Source organism: Tenrec ecaudatus, chromosome 7 (genome assembly GCF_050624435.1).
Source record: "Tenrec ecaudatus isolate mTenEca1 chromosome 7, mTenEca1.hap1, whole genome shotgun sequence".
Lineage (NCBI taxonomy): Eukaryota > Metazoa > Chordata > Mammalia > Afrosoricida > Tenrecidae > Tenrec > Tenrec ecaudatus.
The window spans coordinates 120,884,959-120,899,379 of NC_134536.1; the positions used below are offsets into that span (position 1 = coordinate 120,884,959).

General features: G+C 46.9%; 1 protein-coding gene across 1 annotated transcript in view; it reads right to left on the minus strand.

Annotated features, from left to right (window-relative positions):
- The window catches only part of TFAP2D (transcription factor AP-2 delta), a 67,354-nt gene extending 59,065 nt beyond the window's left edge, over positions 1-8,289 (minus strand). Inside the window, exons 1-3 of the mRNA XM_075554072.1 lie at positions 8,251-8,289; positions 6,709-7,206; positions 3,235-3,295 (exon numbers count right to left, since the gene is read on the minus strand). Coding sequence (XP_075410187.1) covers positions 3,235-3,295; positions 6,709-7,206; positions 8,251-8,289 — 598 coding nt within the window. The remainder of the gene's footprint in view (positions 1-3,234; positions 3,296-6,708; positions 7,207-8,250) is intronic.
- Between the last annotated feature and the right edge of the window lie 6,132 nt (positions 8,290-14,421).

Genomic DNA, 14,421 nt, shown 5'->3' on the forward strand with positions numbered 1-14,421 from the left:
ACACCATTAGCCGAGCGCGAGCGCGCAGGGAGCTGAGCCTCGGAGGCGGTGGCAAACATTTTATCTGGGTGGTAATTACCTCGCCGCTACCCTGGCTTCCGTTCATTCCACGATGACGGATTATTCTGGCCTCCACGAAAGGCAAAATCACCTTAATTACCACTTACCGGCGTGCGTCCGGAAGATGACATTTTGCTTTTTGCAAAACGGCCCCTGACTCCGGTTCCCTACCCTACAGACAGCCACAACCTCTCCTGAGTGAACTCAGGTAGGACACTCTGGGGAGCTTTCTTCAAGGGGAACGTTCGGGGGTCTTCAGGAGTGAAATATGCCCTCCACCCCCACCCACAGTTAATTCCGAATATTATTAACTGCAAGCTGATGCAGGAGTTTAGGACAAAAGGGAAAATAGTGAAAAATTGCCTTTTGTAGGAAATTGCATTTCATGTGGACGATCACCTGTAAAACCCGATTAAAAGGAGACATTCCAACCTAAGGTAGCAGTATGACAAAACACTGGAGTAAATGCTCCCCTTTATGGTTTTGAGGAAACAAGGTGACCTGAGGTAGGGATACTGGGTCCTGAGCGCTACCCTCCCCATAGAAAGAAGATGGTCTAATAAAACGGGCCATATCTGCAGATGAGGGCTGAACAAACTGACAGGATGTAACTCCACCCTCCCGTTTGAATGCAAGATTTCCGTACAATCCTTGCTACCCATTTGTAAATTGTCATAAACATCGATCGTTTTTTTTTTTCAGAGTACACGCGCTCGGGCGTGCGCGCTCTCACTCGCGCGCGCACACACAAACGTCCAGCTCTAGGGCTCAAACAGGTAAATTGGTCTTTCTCTGGCAAGTGAAAATGGAATAAACTCTGAGCAGCTAAGGTCCACATTCCTTCTCCATGGGTAGATTGAGGTCTAGGTAAAAAAATGCAGACTTAAACCTCAAGTCACATCTCCTTTCTCTTCAGAGCCATGAGGTCTTCCTAAAAGATCAGTATTTGATTCAAGATAGCAGATTCGACCGATGATGCTTTCTAGGCAAACAAATAGGCCTTGAATTATACAAAAACAGGAAGACGTCATACACGGAGGGCCATTTCTGTGGCTCTAGGGCCACCCACTTGAAATTAACAAGCGCTCTGGCTTTTCTCCGGAGAGTGTTGAAGGAGCATTTTCTGCACCTCCCTTCGTAAATTCAACGGATTCTGTGTCCTCCCAGCCAGCTCCTGCCCTTGGCCTGGCCTAATTTCCAACCTCCACCATCCGATTGTACCATCCGATAGGATACAATCTGTAAGCATTCGAAGTGGTGGTCTTGTAGCCAGTAGAGAACTGAACTCCAAGGCCGCAGTGGCGCAGACCCAGCGGTGGGAGGAGCAGGCTCAGGGCGCTAATTAATGGCGCTGTCCTTCAGCACCACCAGCATCTTTGTGCGCCCTGAAGTGCACTGCGTCACCTTTTCCTGTTATCTCCCATCACAGGGTCGCATTCTCTCGCTTCACCTCTCCCTCATTCACTGTGTCTTTTTCTACCCCTCCCCAACGGTGTATTGCTTTTATTTCCATGTTCCCCAAGCTTGGACTTATTTCATGTCATTTCAAAATGGTTGAATCTTGCCCTTGCAGAAAAGTTAAAACATTTTGCTTTCTTCCTTTTAATTTTTGAAAAGCAACACCAGTCTGTTTGTGTTTCCCCTTTCTCTGTTTGTTTATTATTAACAATTTTTAATACCTATGGGGAGCAACATCAAAATTGAGGAGCTATTTGAAATTTAGGTGAAGCCCCAAATAGCCACTGTGTTCCACTTACTGTTGGCTAAATGACCCCATCTCATAGTGACCTCAGAAGAACTGCTTCATAGGGTTTCCATGACTAAACCTTTACTGCAGTGGAGCATCAGACCTGCCTCTCGAGGGGTTACTGGTCGGTTTGGCTGTTGACCTTTCCTTTACCCATAGATCCCTTTCCCAACTCCAGAAATCCTTTCCCCATTGGACACTAGTCATATTTAAAAACAGAAGCAGCTCTTTCTTTATGTTCTCCCTTCCCTCTCAAGTTCAAATGGAGTTTAATATTGGACTCCAGGTTATGAAATCTACCCTGTAAACAGACAGACTTCACTAATTTCTACAAATATACTTCTCTCTGTGAAAAAGCATTGGAATATTTCAAGAAGCATTGCTAAGATTTGGAGAGGAATGGAAGGACATTTATTTGGTGCCACTAGAAGTGACTCTGTGTTCAGTGGTTTGCTTACTAAAGACGACTGCAGCCTCAGAGTGGGAATTAGTCTTGGTGAATAGACCATGTCTTATTAATTCGTATGAAGTTGTGATAACAGCTGGTCCCTCTAGTCTTGTGTTCCTTGGGTTACTCAGGCTGCTAGGGAAAGAAGTTTCAAAGGCTCTGTGTACAGTCAAGTAGGGAGGTAAGTGAAATCTGCTCTGCCTTGAGGCCCTGAGGATGTCATAGTTCAAAACCCTTTGTCAAAATGGACCATCTGAGATGCAGCCCCCTTTAGTGCATGAGCCAAAATCAACAGCTCTCTTCTCTCCTCTTGCCACCTTCCCCCCACCCCACCCCCACCTCCAATTCCATGGGTAACTCTGGATTCAGATGTTTTCCTCAACAGATGGGAAAAAAAGAAAGCTTTATCCAGTACAGTTAACACCACCTCCTCCTCCCACCCTCTCTTAAAGAAAGAAATGTTCTGGTCGTGTAGAAAAATAAGGGTAGCTACAACATTGGCATTTCATTAGCCTCCCCTGAAGTTTCCATGGACCCAAGCTTTCACAGAATCTCTCTAAGCCTCAAGCTAAAACCATCACCTCAAACACCCAGGCTGTGGCTGGCACATTTAACACTCAATGAGACCTGAACTTCTGCTCCAGGATGTGGTATTGGGGGAAGGAGGTGTGAGATGTTTTTCCTTTTTCTCTTTTTCTTCAGCCTCTAACTTTGATTCTGTCACAATGCTGTGAGGGAGAGTATACCTTTCCTATCATGAATCTTTTTTTGAGCACAGAACGGGTTCAGGACTCAAAAGAGGAATGGAGTCTTGTTGCTATTTGTTTTTGTTTGTCAGGTGGGTACCACGTATAGGACAGCAATATCATGGCCCAGGAGTCACTAGTTGCTTTATCTTCAGACATGGTATCTGTTATTTGAAAGGCATCTTCAAAATGAAGCAACAAAAGGATATTTAGGGCAATACATTGTTTCTTACCTCTTCTTATCACCCCACCTTGGCCATTGAGGACAAGCCCACACTGAGCTTCCACGGAGCCCTAAATAAAAGAAAGAATAAAAAAAATAACTCCTGTCAATATTAGCAGATATGACCTCTTGAATAAAGTCTTCAAATCAGCCCCATATTTTGAAACCCAACTAAGCAACCATTGAGCAGAAAGTGGCAATCTTGGTAGCAAACCTACTTTTAAGAAAAATATTATGAGAAAAGACACAACCTGAAAGTTGTATAAATCTTATAGTGTGCATGTTACAGCAACATGCAATATTACTTCAAAGAACCTGGGTGCCTTTCATCTTGGCATAAAGAACAGAGAAGTAGTTGAGTCCCTATCAAGGCAGATCACATATATACAGGTAGCATATACTCAGCCCTTGCTGTGTGGGGTAAATTGCACTTTCAGTGTCATATTCTGGGAATATGGGCTTCTTTGGGGGCTCAGATGGGCCATTTCACATGCAGAATTGAAGATATCTTAGGGGCCTTCTGTTCCACCCTAGGTGTAGGAACACCTATAATGCTACCCAAAATGGGCCCTCGCGCTCCCTCCCTGCAGATCTTCAGACTCCTAAAGGACTGAAGAATCATTTCAGCAGGAGAAATGTTAGTATATTTTTTATTAAGAAAAATAAATTTTTCTTTTTCAGCTGTCTTTTTTTTTTTTGCCAAATGAAAATGTGTTAAAGGCTCATTTTCCTTTACAAACAAACGAGGTATTGGACATGAAAGAGGCCTTGAAGGGTGTTAACCTACCCAACAGCCCGTGAAGAGTTAAGTAAATGCGGAGAGAGTCGGTGCATAATAAAAACCCACTTTACAAAACAACCTTTACAACCCCGTCTCCCTTTTCGCCTCCCCATTTTCACCATATTGAGGCAGGCCTGTAAGACCCCCCTTTTCAACCTACTCACGAGCTCTTTCTTATTTTAAATGTTCTGCCTTAAAGTGATTATCAAATCAATATGAAAAAAAAACTTGGAGACTGAGCATAAATTAAAGCGGTGATGGGAAAAGGTGTGACAGTTTCCTTTGTTGGCCATGGCAAATCTTTTTAGGGGACTCAAAGATGGAACCGAAGCCACAAGACTGTTTGCATCTGTTAGGCAGACTTAGACGGCTCTCCAAACCATTGGACTTTCACTTAAAATTCTGTGCAGGGAAAAGTAGATTTACATTTGTTGCATTTGAAATGAGGCATATGCTGATGAATGTTTTAAAAAGCAAGAAATAAAAGGAGAGAGACAGGTTTCTCCCACACACCCCCTCCCCATTTTTTCCTTTTTTAAAAGTAGCTATGACTCTTTCTCTTTCCTTTTCCTTCTGTCAACTAAGTCAGGAAGAGTGGAAGAAATAACTTTCCTGATTCACAAATATATTTATGGATTTTATGTGTGTGTAGTACATATATATACACACATGCATATGTAAGTGTGTGTCTACATAGACATATATTCACCACATTATAGTCCTTCTACTATCTTAAAGTAGAACCCTCAGTGTCAATGTAAACGGAAAAAAAGAGGCTAGCAATATAAAAAGGAGAGAGGTTGGAAGAAAGGGTTTCAATATGTCTGAAGAGTATGGGGGAAAGAGGCTCGAAGCTCCCCAAGGCGGTGAAGCGGGGCCCTGCCCACTCTCGGGCGCAGCGTTATGATGTTTATTTTCTTAGAAGAAGCGAATCTGGCTCTCTTCACTTAACAAACTTTTTCTCCTCATAAGTAAAACATGTTGTTTGGTTGGGTGACATTGCATAAATGACCAGTTGAATGGCACTAAGTCGAAAATTGGATAAACTATGGTGTCCTTTTGCATGGGATTCGCTCTTTGTCTGGCGCTTGCAAATGTCCTAATCCCTTCTTTTGAAAAATGCCCGGCTTTGTGCCTAGCACAGAAAAAACATTTGTACAGATACAAAAAAATCAGCAGCAGACGCGGCTATAAAAAGAAGTAAATAGGTTTTAGTTGAACTAAGCATTGAATGGCAGATTTTTGTCCCCCTTGAGACATAAGGGGGTCCTTGAGAAAAACGTACAAGTGCCTTGAGCGTATAAAATTATTTTGTGAAGAAATGTGGAACGCCAACGTTCAAGAAGCCAGATATTTTTTCTACGGTGCTGGTCTTTCAGTTTTACCTCTTTGTTGGGGTCCTAAAGGCTTTCACTTTAATTTAAAAATAATGCCTTAGTCAGAGGCAAAAGAGGGGAAAAGATTTTTTGTGCGCAACAAGGGATCTCTGACGTCCCCAACTTAGCCCTTGCAAAGTCCCTCTTTTCCGTTCGTGTGGACAGAGCCAGTGGAGACTCGCTCAGAGTTTTCCATGCAGCCAAAATAAGTGAGAACGTTTAGTCTTCTAGGTTCTTTCCTGGACATTCGGGAGGTTATTTGTTTGACACGGGGCTATGACCATATATTTCCATGATTTTAGATTCTATTGTTGGCAATTAATATGCAAAAAAAGATGTGTTAGGAAAGGAAGTAGGAGGGATTATGTGATAGAGTGGTGGTCTTCACAGTAGGCGGTTCCGTGTCTTTTCTTTCTGTGTCCCCTCTCCCCTTTATCGGTCTTCTGTCTTCCTTTTCTCCTTTCTTCACCCCTCACATTTCCTTTCTCCTTCCTCTCCTTTTCACGAGTTGCGTCTTATAGACAGCACAAATTAAAGAGACGAACCATCCAAACGGGCGTCAAACTGGAGGAAAATCCAGCCGGCAAGGATGGGCAGAGACCCTTTGGGAAATGCAGGGTGCAGACTCTCCGCCGCGGGCGGGCGGTTCCCGCTCCAGGCTATTCCTCTGATCCTGTACTTTCGACCGCAATTGAGAACATTCGGTGAAATTTTTGTTAGCGCTCCGGTTTATTACAATTTCCTGACACACACTTCCCCCCGGAACAAACCAGCCCCAATTCAGACTAAGACACTCGTAAACCGGATCAGGGTCTGGGGCCCACGCCTGGAACATACTAGTTAACTCAGTAATACGCCCAGGCTAAGGACGCCATCGACTGTCAGCTAACTCATTCGGTGCTATTCTAAGCTGGCTCAACCCCAGCTCCTTGACCTCCCTACCCCATTCCCTCAGGGACAGAAAGGCAGTTCACAAAAGACTTCTGTGCAGACAGACGGAAGGTGGGGGCCACAAGTATTTGCACTCCCGCACTTTCAGGTGAAATGCTTCGATCCAATGAGAGGGACAGAATGGGCTCACGCCTCCTCTAATTGTTTTTGATGACTTTCCGTAAGTGAGGAGAGAGAGAGAGAGAGAGAGAGAGAGAGAGAGAGAGAGAGAGAGAGAGAGAGAGAGAGAGAGAGAGAGAGAGAGAGAGAGAGAGAGAGAGAGAGAGAGAGAGAGAGAGAAGGCGGTATACAGTCAGAGCCTTAATGGAGAGGGAGGGGGAGGGCGACGAGAGAGGGGAGGGCGCACGCAGACAGTTTTCGCCGCATGCTTATTTACCTGCAAGTCATCTGCTCCCGCGGCGGCCAGCCCCAGGCTGGGCCCTGGCAGGAGTCTTTGATCTGGGTGCATTCCATACTGAGAGCCATGGCTCATAAGGGACAGGTCGTGACGGCGGTAGGCATCGAGGCAGCCCAGCTCCCGCCGCTGCTCGTCCAGGCAGGACGACTTGAGCGCCCGCGCATTGTGCAGGTTAATAAAGTCGGTGGGCTCCCCGTGGTGGATCTGCTGGTAGTACTGCTGCGAGTGGTGGAGCGAGTTCAGAGAGTAGGCATCTGGGGTGACGGCCGGGTGGCTGTGCTGAAACTCGTAATGGAAGGACTGGTGGTGGAGCGGGGTGTACTGGTGGTTAGTGGAGAAGTAGGGGGACGCAAACTCGGTGCCGGTGGTGGAGTAAGTTAAAGGAGAGGAGGAGGAATAGGCGACAGTGGAATTGGCTACGGACTCCAGACAGCCAAGCTGCATCAAACGGTAGCTGTTTGATCCGTCGTGACGTATCTGCAAGGAAGAGGGGGAAAAGGGAGAGCAGAAAAACTTGAGGTTTGTCATTTTGCAACCGAGGCTCTGCTCTTGGGGAGCCGGGCGCTTTCCCTGACTCTCCAGTCAGAGCGGGCGGCTGGGGTCGCGCAGAGCCGCAGCCTGGGCGCAGCGCCTTTGCCAGGGAGCCTTTCCGAGCAGGCGAACCAACTAGGGGTGGGCGGCCGCGTCCTCACCGTCGAGAGAGAGGGGAAAAAAATTCCCCACCCTATATAGGTGCGGTGACACCACACACACACACGCACACACACACAGATACACACACACAGCCCCTGCCCAACTTGCACACGAAGCTGGGCGTTGGTTGTTAGGTTTGCCACTAAGTCGGGGCGCGGGGAACCTAACAAACGCGTCCACACGCACCTGGAGCCCGCCGGCGCCTCACTTCTCCCAACCAGGTCGCCACACTCAGCTCCCGAGACTGGGCGTGCTGAGAAGCTCAGCCCCGGCGACTCCGAAACCACTGTACACACATACACACGTGTGTATATCTATAATTCAACTCTGTACAAATCGCTCCACTTGCTCATTTCCTTCCACACTTAAAGGAGGGAAGTAAACCCCCCTTTTATGCATCTCCTTTCTTGAATAAGCCCATTCTAAAAGGGGTACATTGTTCCCCACCCCCTATGTCCACCTACAGCTCCCCCCCAATCCGTCCGTTTCCTTTGCCTTTCTGAGCATCTTTTCCCATCTCTATCTCTTTCTCTTCACCCCCTCCTCTCTTTCTTTATTATTAGGATTATGTTTCCCCCTCTCATTACGGCAAATGTTTCTTAACGTGGCAGAGAGCTACCCTTCCTGGCGACAGATGTCATAACGAACTTTCTCCCCTTTACTTCTTAACTTCCCCGGAAAACCAGATTATAATTCAACGTAACGGTCCAATATAGATTAGAGACAGGGGAAGCTGCCACCACCACTGCCGCAGCCACACACACACACACACACACCACACACACACTCTCACACACGCGCGCTCAAAAAAAAAAAAAGTAATAATACCTCGGCATCGTGGACTAGTCCGGGAAAGGCAGTTGACATGTTGGGTCTCTCCGAAAGCTTACGATGCAATTTCCCCCTCCAAAAAAAGAATCGGGAAAAAAATCCAAACTTCTTGTATTTTCCAATTTTTTTAAGGAAAAAATGTTCTATAGATAGAGATCTAAATTGTAATGGCTTTGCCCAGATCAGATAGCTCCTTGCCTTGTACCCACTTAAAAACCTGTAGGAACAAAATTTTCCCTCTGCACAAAAGCAGCTCCCTGGAACCGATTTTGTACTCTTGCTGAGTATTTCTTTGGCTGATGTCGTAGGTCCCTTGGTAATATAGAAGTTTTGAAAATTAAGCATCAGCACTGAGAACTGGGAGGACAATAGGCAGAAGAGATTTATCCCAGGAGACAAGGAATAAATATTGTATCTTCGCCTAATAAGGAACTGGGGGTTCTTTCAACATTTTTATCCATTTTTCCCAACCTTTATCATGCTTTTCTATACCGACTGAAGTGGGGACTCATCTCTGCAGAGAGCATTTGCACACGTTTTATTGCGAAGACAGAGATCTAGCACCGATCTTTGTATATTGGAGATAGAAATATATATTAATTAAAGCTTCTTTTTACATGGGTAAGTGTTCATTCCTATTGGTTCCACTCCCTGGATGCTCCATGCTGCTTTTTTCTCCCACCAACAAGCACCTAAACCAATTTCACCCAGATTGGGGTGTCTGCTTTCGCCCCAAGTAGGAACAATGTTGCTGCTCCCATATTTACATCGAATTTGGAATTTGCGTGAATTCCCCCTTTTTGCAAGGCAACACCGGGTGATGGCTTACACTTTTCCGCAGCCTTTGAAATAAATAATTGTGATGGACAGCCCCAGGTTTCCATCATAAAGGACTACTGTAACTGGTAATAGAGTTTTTAAAATACTAGAGAATAAAGAAGTGTGACAAGATTCTGCATTTAGATAAAACGTCCTCAACTCCCCAACCCAACCCAACTCAAAGCAACTCAACCCATTTCCCCCCTCTTTTGTGTTTTTCTTCTCTTTGGGAAACAAAGCTAGGTGTGTGTGTGTGTGTGTGTGTGTGTGTGTGTGTGTGTGTGTGTGTAGACAATTTAGCAGAAACTCCAGGTATCTGAACACCATTTTCCTCCCCCCACCCCCACATAACCCTTCCATACTTGGAAGTTATACTTCATAAGACAGGGCAAGAAGCAGACAGCCCCCACCCATCCCATCTCTTCTGTGAGTTGCTTGACTTTCAAACAGTGTTTGAGCACTCCTTTCTTCAAAATTCAACTTCCCCCACCCAAAGCGCCCAGGACCTGGAGAGGGTGTGTGTGTGTGTGTGTGTGTGTGTGTGTGTGTGTGTGTGTGTCTCCAAGCAGGTAATACTGAGGCTCTGCTGAGTTCCCTCATTTATGCTGATCATCTCATAAGAACTGACTGGCTTCACAGTCTCATCTCAGAGATAGAAGGGTAATTCAGTATTAATTGCCATTTCATTTGGTTAGCTTTTAAGTGTTTAAGTTGAGAAGGTGTCTTAATCATGAGCCACAGGCAAACAGGCATGTTGTATATATATATATATATATATATATTTCAAAATTTTAGGTCAGGGTTTGAGGGGGTTTATTAGGATCTGTTCATGCAGGAGAACAGGGGCTGTCACTTAGCATGCTTTGCTTTATACAAATGGACAAAGGCACAGGACAAGAATTGAAATGCATTGTCTGAAATGGAGATGTTGATGCTCCAGCCTCACCAAGGGGTGGGCAGATACCAAACACTTGCTTCCCTTTTCAAGGTGTGCCAGGATGCCCCTCCCCCTACTTCTTGACATTCCATATTTTGGTCTAATGAAGTCAAGAGACTGAAGATGAAAAGGAAGAATGTCCAACTTGATCTTTAAGTAGCAGGGTAAGAAGAGTACTGTTGACATTGAGGGTGAATCCCAGATGCCTGAAATGAAGTCTTCCTTTGACAGAGGGTAGGGGAAGGCTGGGCAGCATCTCCATAATTTCCTTTAGAGGAAAAAAAATAATCGTATGAAGTTACCCTTGGACTTTCCCTCAGAAACACCAGACCTCACTGAAGTACAAAGGTATCCTCCAAGAGAAGAAATCTAACCCAATACACAAGAACTGACACATTAACTTTGGCACTGCCTAGAATCCATTTCCTTGTAGGCGATGGCTCCCAAATTATTCTGAACCCAATCTGGAAATGATGACCCCTTCTGAGACAACATCCCCGCCCCTATACGTCTGATACATTTTCTCTGAAGATAAAGAGAACTTCTATCTCCAGCAGGGGTGCAGGCAGTCAAGGCAAAAACTTCCTTTTGAAAAGCCAGGAGGCTTGGGATAACTGGTACTGCTCTCCCTGCTGGATCGGGTGGTCCAGGGGAAGAGACAGTACATCCTCTGAAGGTGTAGCCTTTATGATACTCTCCTCCCAAGGAATGACCTCCAGCTTCCTCACCCTCACCAGTCTGGATGCATGGGGAAGTCTCCCCAAATGGGTAACTGCACACTCCCATGGTACCCCCTTCCCAATTCCATTGTGCCAGGTGTCTTTTGGCTACTGGGACTGGGAATGAGGAGACCTTGTATCTGTACTTCAGAGAGATGAAGCGAAAGGGTAAGCACGTGTCTCCGTGAAGTACCTTAGGGGCTACCTTGCCAAGGATCAGGACTTCTTTGTGAAGCCCTCTTCTCACCCAGTGTCCCAGCTTCCCACACCAGCTTCTGAGCTGCAGGGAGATTCTATTTGTCCAACGGCTCCTTCTAGCCTCTTCTCAACTTAAATTCAAAAACAAAACAAACTGTTTCTCTCTGAAAGCAAAGTTGGAGAAATCATCCAGGCCATATGCACACACTGGTCAGCGCTCCCTTCCATCTGCTCTGGGGTTGCTCAGCGCGCCTCTTTTCTAAAGAAATGTACTGGGACAGGTGTGGTAGGGTAGTTTTGATACTTGAAGCGTATGCGTGCGTGCGTGCGTGCGTGTGTGTGTGTGTGTGTGAGTGTGTGTGTGTGTGCGCGCGCGCGCGCGAGCGTGCCCGCGCGCGCACGTGCTCAGGGTACGTGTCGGAGGGATTTATTTCCGTTAGACAGCCTCCCTTTCTTCACCACCCAATTAAGAGTCTTGAGTACTTAATAATTGCTATCTCATTTGACTCAAAGGCTGGGCTTTGTCACAAAGTTAATTCCTCTATCTCTTTGCCCCCGTTCTTGGAGAGCAATGGGCCACACCTTTTCCAGCGGGTGTAGGGATTGAATTAGCTGGACTAGGTACAGAGAAGATGTGGTGACAATTGCCTAGGGGGTTGGGTGTGGGGTAGGAGGAGGCTCCCTCTAAGACCCTGAGGTGCGTCTCATTCTGAGCCGGTGGCCCTACCTAATCTTGATCTAGGGATTGCTCGCAAGTGCGCAGGAGAGCTGCCCCTTCCCCCAAGCCCAGCTGTGGCGCATCTGGGAGAAGGTATCTTCTAGAGTCAAACACTTCTGCACTTTCTTCTCAGGCTTCCCGTGGCTCAAGGAAGGCTCAAGGCAGGTTGTCCTTTACTTTAGGTTTCCGCAGGGAAATCCTTAAAAGCATCAATGTTGTTGGAGGCCGCGCTGAAAGGGAGTTTCTAATGGTTGCAGGCCCCTTCGAGAGGTGGGGGCCCCTTCGAGAGGTGGGGGCCCCTTCGAGAGGTGGGGCCCATCCAAAGGATTCCGCTTCATCCAATCTCAAACATTTTCACTCAAAGGGCCTGCCAACCTCAGTGTGTCTGAGGTTGGTAGACAATTAACAGTCAACACATGCCTCCCCCCAGCTTCATTAAATATGTGTACGTTGTATTCTTTGAGCTACTTGGGGTCTCCCTTGCTCCTTCACATTGGTTTTATTTTGTTGTTGTTTTAACAATCATCTTCCAAGACATACAGTAAGTGAAGGGTGACAGTGAGAGCAATTACTTGGCAAAACCCAGTTCAAATATTCCCTTGCATAGATTCCTACACAGGACTCCACCAACAGCCTTCCTTTCTTGCCTTTTTTTTAACCCCTCTTTCCTCCAGATAGAGGTGGGATTGAAGCCAATAAAGACGAGCCTTCTTCTGTCCTTTCTGCATCTTGTGTTGGAGTGACATTGACTGTGTTCTGCTCCACAGGGACTGGCAGCTCCACAGCTCAGGAATAAGTTTGAATATTAGGAAATGATTTCCATGGACACACACACACACACACACACACACACCACGGGGCTTTGAAAGAGAACCTAGGAGAACAGCACAGCCCTGAAGAGCCCTTACAGGTGGCAGGTGGAGGTGTGTTCTTTCCACAGTGCAAAACACAAGGGATGGAGCGGCAGTTTCCCACTCCTGGCTCTGCTTGCTTACTACTTTCAACCCTTTCTCCCATTTTGGACTCAGAGCAGATGTGCCTTTAGAGAACCCAGAGGTGGCAGGGCAAGGACTTCTCCCAGCGGTGTTCTTCTGCCATGTACCTTCGGGCGTGGTTCCTTCCAACACTCTTCCACCCCTTTGCCAATCCTCTGCCTGCTGAGAGTCTCCACCATGGTTAGGCTTTCCAAAGGCCCCCAGTACCGGGTTTTCAAAAGCCAGACCCTGCGAGGGCTCTCAGGACCATCTCCTGGCTGCCACCTCGGAATGAGTTCAGTCATTCAGAGTCGTCCTGATTCAAATAGGTCTTCTAGTCAAAGGCCCCAGCATGGTTTCTTAACCTTTCTCACTATTGGGTGGGGGTAGGGAAGGAATCATTTATGTGATGGGAAGGCGAACACATTGGGTCTGGCACCTTGTATCCAACCCCTGGTTCCTTTATTTTTCTTCAGGCGACAAGTTGAAGACAGAAGAGGGCGCCACGCTTCAGGGAAACTCCGAGCAGGAGCCAGTGATCTAAAATCGGACCCGTTTACGTGGACGGGGGTATTTGCGGAATAAGGGCGAGGCTGCCTGTGTATTCATGCGCAGGCGCAGGAGCTAGACAGGGCAACCGTGGTTGCTCGCGATTCTTATTGGCCGGAGCTTACCTGGCTCTCTTTCAGTGTGGTAACGGCTTCACGTCCTCTCTGGAAGTATTGGGCTGCAGGTAGTAAGGTCGGCAGTTCTATGGCACCTGCCGCTTTGAGGATGCGAGATGAGGCCATCTGCTTATACCGTCTCTCTGCTTTCTGTTCTCCCGTCCCACTTACAAAAGAATGGCCACTTTGCGTAAAAATAGTAAGGATCTGCAAAAAGGAAAAGCCAGCTCCCCCCTCCCCCCTTCCCAAGAAGAGGTTATTAACATGGTGAAGAGACTATCCTATCCGGTGATTTCAATTTAAGGGTTGTCATTGATTTTTAAAACTCCTTTTCTTTCTTTTCGTAAAAATGTCCTCATGCACGACCTTTCCCCGCCTTCTGGGCTGTTTGTCAAAAGCCTGAAGCGGATCTGTATTCTGCTGTAGCTTCACAGCCGACAGGCAACACGGATTCCATAATCGTACAGAGAAAATGAATTTGCAAGCAATTAAGAAGCCTTGCGAACACATTAGCAGAAAATTAAATGGGAGAACTGCTCTCGTCTGAAGTCTTCTCTTTGATAACAGTGGACCGTGAAACCCAGGCCTCCCTCCGTCTAAGAGGACACAGTAGACTCTTTAACAGGACCCAAGGTGGGTCCTCCTAGCGCGCCAGAAGAGTGCCTCTCCAGCTCTGCCTGCTTGGTGGGCGCTCACTTCCCAGGATCCTGGCCCCAGACTCTGGAAATGGGGAAGGTGGAGGCTGGAGTTGGAGTAAGCCTCGGGGCTTATCTCTGCTGCCACTAGGCCGGAAGCCGGTTCTTCCGCTAGGGTCTTGGCACTCCCCGGGGAAACAGATGCAGCTGGAGTTCAAGAAGAAGCTGTGGGCTCTGTTTTCTGGGCTCTTTGTTCAGCCTTCCAGGGCATCAGGCGATTTGAGAGTCCCTCAGCCTGCCTTCTGCTCGAGCCTGAAGCCTTAGTTTTACCAAGCACTTGCACAAGTATTGATTTATTTTATCCTCAGAATACATCCCCTGCACCCAGGACACAGATAAAGAAGGACAGAACAACAGCGCAAAATACCAGTCAAACTTACATTTGCTGAGCATGTAATATACAGTTCAGTCCATCGCAAGGCTGCAACCAGTGAATAGTTACC